Below are 8,126 nucleotides of genomic sequence, written 5' to 3'. Positions count from 1 at the left end.
TATCATATCATATCATATGTCATGTCACTGTTGCATGGCCCAGAAATATGGATGTTGAGTTTAAATGCAAGTTAAGATTTTCTTAACTTTAGACAACCAAAGCCCTTCAGAAAGGGTGAGTAATGGAGGTCTAATAAGATAAAGTAATGCACATTCTACTTGGTTCAGCAAGTCATACAATCAACAGGCAGTGAAAGTGCTAACTGACAGAATATCCTTCATTCATGTTTAACTTCACTCTTAAATATCACACACCATTTCCCACTTGCTCACTGAAAAATCCTGAGCTTAAAAACCAAAACACTGGTAACTGATGCTTAAATATAAACGGCTAGATATGGATTAAATGACCCAAAATCCAATATAAAACATGCTTTTCAGTTGTATAAATGTGTATTAAAATGAAAAACGTCAAAAATAGAGAGCACATTGGTACAAAAGCTGCGTCTGTGAAAATGATGCATGAACATAAACGGAATAGGTTGTGAAAAAAATACATTAATAGCTAAACTCGGTATCCCAGGAACCCACTAGCTAGCCCATCTTGGCATTAAAGGGGCGTGGCCTGGATGCACTCTGGCGAATCAGAAGAGCTGGAGGATTAGCTTTGTGCAAGAGCTTGGCAGTCTCTATGCAAACTCCCCTGGCTAGTGTACACTTCAAAATAAAGAAAGAAAGCACAAAGAGTTTTAAGAATCTCTCAAGTCAGCGGGAAATGCTGCAGATGAAGGTTCAAGGTTGATCCCCAATGTAAACACACCAGTGATCTTCCCTTCAGCCTGTGTTAGCCAACCTGCCACTGGAGAGAAGAAGAGAAGAGAACACTAAAATAATCGTACTTCTCTTCATTCAGTGGGGAATTAGCATCAAACATCAATAAAAGAAGGTCCTTAACCTTCAGAAAAGGTTGTCCGACTCAGAAGGCCAACCCAAATATTATATCAAATATTTTCTATTTATTTTAGAAATGTATTTTTATGTATTTATCAGGTTGGGTTTAATCCTTTGGAGAATTTATTTTCTAGAATTAAAGAAATACAATGTTTTTAATTAAATCCTAGAACCTAAAACTATTTCTATAGTTTATAACTATAGTTATTTAGTCTTCAGTCGAATATGCTGATTTGACATTTCTTATTATTATCAATGTTGAAAACTGTTGTGCTGCTTAATATTTGAGTGGAAACTGTAATAGAAAGTTAAAATTAACAGCATTTAATGTAGACATTTTTTGTAACATTATAAATATCTTTAATGTCACTTTTGATCAATTTAATGCATCACTGCTGAATAAATGTATTAATTTTAATTAGATAAAAAAAAACTGATGCCAACAGTAGAGTATTTTATAAAAATGAATATTGATTCATGTGTCAAAATATCAAAATATAATCATAATTGTATGTTGTATTTTAAATTAAAGTCTACAGAAGTGATACAGACTTTGATTAAAATGACTCTGTGCTATGCAAAAACTAATAATAAATGAATGAATAAGTTACCCTTAGCCCCCCGCCTCCAGAAGGAACAGAGTTCATGGTCTGTTTCTCGGTTTCTTCCTGTTTCTTCTTTTTCCTCTCCAAGGCTTCTGGGTTTTTGACACCTCTGTAGGTAATCTACACAAAGATCACACAAAATACTGCTACCACACCACACTTGTTACCCAAACACTTGATTTATTCAGTAAGAACAAAAGCAAATTTCAAAAATGAATCAAAGCATGAACTAGTAGTTGAAGTGTGTGATATTATTCAGTGCTCACGTGCTGAGTCATGGTGCACCCTAGACAAGCTGGAAATGTGAGTACAGAGTGTGCAAAAACTAAAACTCACCCATCTACAATAACACCAGACAATGAAATATAACTAACCTGATAATTAGCCAATGACATCACTGACCTTATGCAATGACAGTTTTAATCTAGATCTGCTGTACAGCCGAAATGAACTCGGTTTGTATCACTGAATCATTATTTTCCTGCTGATCACTGTAAAGCTGCTTTTGAAACAATCTGTACTGTATAAAGCGCTATAGAAATAAAGGTGCCGTGACCTTGAGAGCAGCGCCATGACAGGTATTAAAGCGAGGCTGTGAAGGATTAACGTATACCGTGTTTTCAATGGCATCCGCAGTAAAAAGCTCTATAAAGCTAAACAAATATATTTATACAAATGCAAAACATATTTATATATATATATATATAGATATAGATATAGTCTTGCAATAGTTCTTCAATCTGAATCGAAGTGGTTCTTTTGTTAACAACTCACTCACTGACTCACATCAACTCAAAGTGAACCTTTACACGAGTCAAACTTTATAATACTAATAAATTCAGTAACGGAGGTAATGGGACTTTGTTAATGATAATCACAGAAAAAAGAACTGTACGGCCACAAGCATTATGAGATTCCAGCAGCAGTGAGAATCAGTGTCATGTGTTTCAGCTGTGGGATGCGTCCTGAAGTGTGGAAGGAGGACAGGAGGAGGAGGACGTGTACTTACCGTGACGCTTTAGCAGTTCTATGCTTTCCCTTAAACCTCTGAGAGACAGTGAAATGGCCCTCCAATTACATGTGGCAAAACTAAAATCACTACACCATAAAACACTGGGTGTTTAAAAATGATCTAAAATGGGATCCCTATTTCTCTTTCTTAGATATTTGTTTCCTTGAAAGGTTGAAGAAGAGTGAATAAAAGCAGAAAGAAGTAGAGCAGGATTGTATAATAAGATGATGAGTATAACAAAACAGATTTGTTGTAAAGTGATACCTGTATATTGAATATTACATAATATACAAGTACTACTTTACAACAAATTATATTTACAAAAAATTGTGTGTATATATATATATATATATATATATATATATATATATATATATATATATATATATATATATATTTTTTTTTTTTTTTTTTTTTTTTTACTCTGACAAGTAAATGACAGATTTTGACATGAAAAGGCTTAATGTCGAGCCCTGTTATAGTACTGAATATACAGCGTGGTGCTGCTGAGACCTGTTAGACTATCAGTGTTATAATTTGATCTTATATTGTCATTGTGGCTGTAAATGTGTAATGCCTCAGTGACGAACTATCTACTGACAACAACTGGGGTCCGAGCTGGTGACGATGACAGGACTCCATTATAAGTGGTCAAATCCTGAGTTTGTTCTGATCCACAAATAATAGTAGAACTCTACTGAAGCACAATTCACCAATAGTATTTCGAAGACAAGGTATTTCAACCCCATTTGGTGGTCATTTTCAGCTCAATTTGATTAATACATGAATCTAACAAAAGCTATTTAAGTTTACACTAAAAAAAAGTTTCAAAATCAAACCTCTTTCTGTCTCTTCTCTGCAGCTTCTGCTAGCTGTCTTCTCCTTGTCTCCTGTGAAAAATAAATGTTTTCAAAATCACCTGAACGTCTGTCAAGCTCCAAAAATAACAAAAGTGAGACCCAAATCTTTACGAATATAAATTACACCTATTTATACATTTCTGCACAAATAACTTAAAATTAGATATGATTTAAAAACATATTCATTAAAAGTAAATAAATCAAATGGACAACATTGACGAGCAGGGAAAAAAACAGACTAAACATTATCAATAGTATTCATTCAGGAACCGGTCACATTTTTTTATTTTTTATTACTAGGCCTAGTTAAACAAAGATATTTGAAAAGTTAGTTTGCCTAAATTAAAAATAAAATAAAAAATGTGAGAGTATGTAACTTTATTTTATGGATTAAAAACAATTACCAAACAAAAATAAAGAAATGAGGACATATTCCACATACTTGCTGAAATGTAAGTTAAAGTTGGGTTAAACAGTGGGTTTACTGTAACTACATGAGAGTATTTCACAAAAAAATAAAATAAAAATAATAGTAATAAAAAATCGTTTTAGCCTCACGACCACAAAATGTGCAGGTCATTATATTTTCATTCATAATGTCACTCAGTACCATTATAACGAAGTTGGCGTTCCGTTTAGGAAATGCTAACACTTGAAAGATGAACACAGTTAAAGATGTAATGTAAATGAACGCATAAATATATTAAAAGTACTCACAGGGTCTGGTGTGACTACTCCCTCATCTCCAGCTCCACTCAGACAGGGTAAACACATACCCATACTGATGTTGTAGCACAGGGACAAACACAACTCTTTCAGCCAAATTACAGTAAATTTGAGATCACATATGATGATGCCAGACCGCTAAGATGAACTCTACAGTTTCAAAGCTTGTCTATGCTGATATAAAGCCACTGTCAAAGGCAAAGCTGAACAGAGCTAGCACTGTAAACAAAGCTGTGCTGAGCTAACGTTACTTTAGCCAGCTACCGCTACTGATAAATAACGTTCACCACACTAACGGACTAATATAATCTTCATCAAACCTCCTTCTCACGGCTCCCGACATATGTTTTTTTTTATTTTGGTGTGTAAATAAATTTGATATTAGTTTAGCTGAAAGTGAAGTTCTTCTTCTTCTTCTTCGGTTTTATAGCGGGTGGCACCAACGTAAAGGTGCATTATCGCCATCTACTGTATTGAAGTGTGGACCAGAGTTTACCGGATGGATGGATGGATGGATGGATAGGCCTACTCTTAATCAGCTCTGTTCTCTTGAGATAAAGAAATAAACTCTCTCATCCATAAGTAATATTTAAAGCTTTAGTTCTTCCATTCCCACCTTTCTAAATTCATTCTTCATTGTTTTTTGTTCATTATAATACTTTTGACAGACACAAATAACATGTTCTACTGACGACTCTTCCAAAGTGCTCACATAATCCTGTTGGATGTTTATTTATTCATTTTAAAGTTTTATTCAGCATGGTATGTCCAACCCTTAATGTTGTTAAAATATTTTCCACTTTGATACTTCTTTAAGTTATCCTCACTTCTTCTCATTGTATTTCATAAAGTTGACGTCCTGCGCTTCTTGTATCCCATTTTTGTTGCCACTCCTTAGTGGTAGGTTTATGCTTTAACTATTGCTTTTGCTTCATATTTACCAAGTGAGATATTCATGATCTCCTCATTTTCCAAAGTCTGTTCTGCTGATCCATCAACCACTTCATTGCCCTTTATCCCCTATGAGCTGGTATCCACATAAATATTAGGCTATCATGATGTTCATATTCTTAAATCTATAAAGATTTTCATATATCTCATTAACTATATCCTGTCTACTGTGAGATTTGAATGACTGCAGTGACTTTAATGCCAAACATGAAAAAAGAACAAAAAACTTTTTGATTTGTATCTCTTCTATCCACTATAATGCTGTTGCGATTGCCATAATCTCTACTGTGTATACTGACTGATGTTATCCTATTAAAATAAATGTTTAAGGATGGAATACTGAAAGCAAAACCTGTCCTCCCTATATTACCCTGTATCAGGAAATTTAGATCTGTAACAAATGCTTGATATTCAATTTGTAGCCTATCTTCAACAACAGCTACAGTGTTTCCAGAGTCTTTATAAACTTTCATCAACTCTAGTATATAAAAGTTCATGAATACTGCAGGAAACATCCATTGTGGAGTTGAAAGTGAAGTTGTCAGGATGACAGTTTTCCAGCAGCTCTGATAGTTGAGAGCAGTGAAGCTCAACAGCGCCATGCTGCGGTATGGAAGTGCATGAACGTGCACGGTACCATTGTATATTGATAGTGTAGTTCCTTTACACTTTGATACTGTATACCATGGTACTGACTGATTACCTTGATAATAATAAAAAAAGTACATATATAGTACTCTGTACAAATAGATGTTTTGTGGGGAGTGACTGCTTGATATGCTAGTTTGTGGAAAGCTATAGCGTTCAAGGAAATTCCGAAACAAACTACCATTGTTATTGCATGGTAACCATAGTTTAGCTGTGGCAAGGGTATAGTCTACACACAACATATGAATGAATGAATGAATGAATGAATGAATGAATGAAAATGATTGCTCGAGTCACTACAGTACATGGTTACAAAGAATGTGAAAATTTCACAGCTACACATACAAAACATAATTTTTTTAAAAGAATGCAAAAAAACAAAAAAACATGCAAATTTGCATGTTGTCACCTAATCAATCAATCTAGTATAATAAAATACTAAAAACATATTTATGAATAACATGTCAGTTGGAGTCATAGGTAACAAAGCAGAACAAACCAGGGTACAGTGGGGCTAAAGGTGCACTGGGGTAAAAGGCACATTTGACGTTTTACTCTTTTAAACCACTAGATGGCACAAAAATTTATCTCAGCCACTTTTCTTAAAGGGTTAGTTCACCCAAAAATGAAAATTCTGTCAGTAATTACTCACCCTCATGTTGTTCCAACCCCGTAATACCTTCGTTCATCTTCGGAACACAAATTAAGATATTTTTGATTAAATCTGAGTGCTGTCTCACTCCTCCATAGGCTTCTAAAGACGTTATAACTTGCTGGCCCAGAAAATGCATTAAAGACATCGTTAATATAGTCCAAGTGACTCCAGTGGCTCAATCTGAAGTTTATAAAGTGACGAGAATACTTTTTGTGCGAAAAAAATAAAAAAAAAAAAAAAATACTTTATTCCACTATTCATTTCCTTCTCTCTGGGCCTCAAGTTTTTTCACGTAGTGTTTTAGCGCAGCGCGTCTGTGTTGCACGTCATCACACATATCACACACATGACCAGCGTCGGCCAATAGAGAGCCTACGTGGTGACGTGCAACACAGATGCGCTGCGCTAAAATACTACGTGAAAAAACTTGAGGACTCAATGTAGATTGTTTCAAAGCAGCTTTACAGAGATAATAGGAAATTAAAGTGACAGAGATTGTTTTGGCTTTACAGCAGCTCTAGAATTATTATTCTCAAGTTATTGTCCAGTCAAAGTTCGTTTTGATTGATTCACTTCCATTGCAAAGATCATTAGTTATTAACTTAGGGGCCGCTAACACGATACCGCTCTAACAGAAAACCCTTAACACGCTCTGGCCGCTCATTCGCACAACAACAGCTCCTGGCAAGCTCGAGAACGCAAACCTTGAAATAGGTTCCAAGGAGCAAGCGTTGAAAAATGTTGAAAACGTTAACATCAGCAAACTTCCAAAACGCGAATCTGTGAAAACGCTGATGGCGTTCATCAAGGTTCAAGGTTGTTATCTAGCGAAACGATAGGTCATTTTTATTTCAGATTTAAACTAATGATATCTTCCAAGGGTAGCATGGCCAGAGTGAACAACAACGGTCCTAGTACTGAGCCTTATGGTACTCCATACTGAAGTTGTGATTGATATGACATCTCTTAATTTCCAATGCCTCGTTTTATGAGTACAGAACCTATTTGTACTACTGTAGAAGTTTGGTACCATTCTGGGCATTATTAATGGGGTAATTTACGGGATACATCCTTGGATCCATTAGCGCCAGCACTAAGCCATTCAGCTGATCTCTAAATAAGCTCAAACTTTAATAATGTTCGACAGAGGGGAAAAAAAGGCTTCTGGGGGGTGTTTGGACCCTAGGTTGATTTTACTCCGAACCATCCCTTTAATCAGATCATATAATAAAATATAATTTTTATTTTTTACTACTGTAAAGTTTTATAAATTTAAATGGGATCTCATTCAATGCTTCCAGACTCAATTTTGTTTCTGTATTTTTAAAATGAACATTTTAATGACAGTATTGAACAAAACTGAATTCTTTTATCAAAATAAACTGAAAATAGTGCAAACTTTGCTAAAGTGATTTTATTATTATTATTATTATTATTATCAAGTATTAACTTAGACATTATTAAAAATATATTATGTATTTGTATCAAAATTGTGCCTTTTGGCCCATGTTGGTTTTACCCCGTGTGTGGAGTAAAAGGCACACACATATATACAGTCCCCGATCACACAGATCCATGAAAACAACTAAAAACGCTGTATTCTGCTGCCAGACCAGTAGTTGGCGATGTCACTTTGTAAAGAAACACTGTGCACCTATAGACTGAACACGTAATACACATGCGCATGACATCACCATTTGCACACATTTACATTTTTGTAGTTTACATGGAGATGATAACGGTATTGTTTTCAAAAACTTGGACTTGGAAATCCATTT

General features: G+C 34.8%; 1 protein-coding gene across 1 annotated transcript; it reads right to left on the bottom strand.

Annotated features, from left to right (window-relative positions):
• Positions 1 to 374: 374 nt before the first annotated feature.
• Positions 375 to 4,554, bottom strand: svip (small VCP interacting protein). The gene is made up of 5 exons (XM_084094981.1): positions 4,415 to 4,554; positions 4,086 to 4,149; positions 3,348 to 3,398; positions 1,503 to 1,616; positions 375 to 799 (listed from the first exon to the last, which is right to left on the bottom strand). The coding sequence occupies exons 1-5, from the start codon at positions 4,435 to 4,437 to the stop codon at positions 785 to 787; spliced, it is 267 nt and encodes an 88-aa protein (XP_083951107.1). The 5' UTR covers positions 4,438 to 4,554; the 3' UTR covers positions 375 to 784.
• Positions 4,555 to 8,126: the final 3,572 nt, after the last annotated feature.

Source organism: Abramis brama (assembly GCF_963993115.1).
Source record: "Abramis brama genome assembly, chromosome: 20".
Lineage (NCBI taxonomy): Eukaryota > Metazoa > Chordata > Actinopteri > Cypriniformes > Leuciscidae > Abramis > Abramis brama.
The sequence above is the reverse complement of the archived record's forward strand: the minus strand, read 5'-3'. Positions and strand labels throughout refer to the sequence as shown.

Bases quoted from the DNA above. Each gene is read 5' to 3' on its own strand.
- svip (XM_084094981.1), bottom strand. From the start codon at position 4,437: ATGTCGGGAGCCGTGAGAAGGAG. The intron at 4,150-4,414 runs GTTTGATGAAGA...CTACAACATCAG, and splicing joins TCGGGAGCCGTGAGAAGGAG to TATGGGTATGTGTTTACCCT. The intron at 3,399-4,085 runs GTGAGTACTTTT...TATTTTTCACAG, and splicing joins GAGTAGTCACACCAGACCCT to GAGACAAGGAGAAGACAGCT.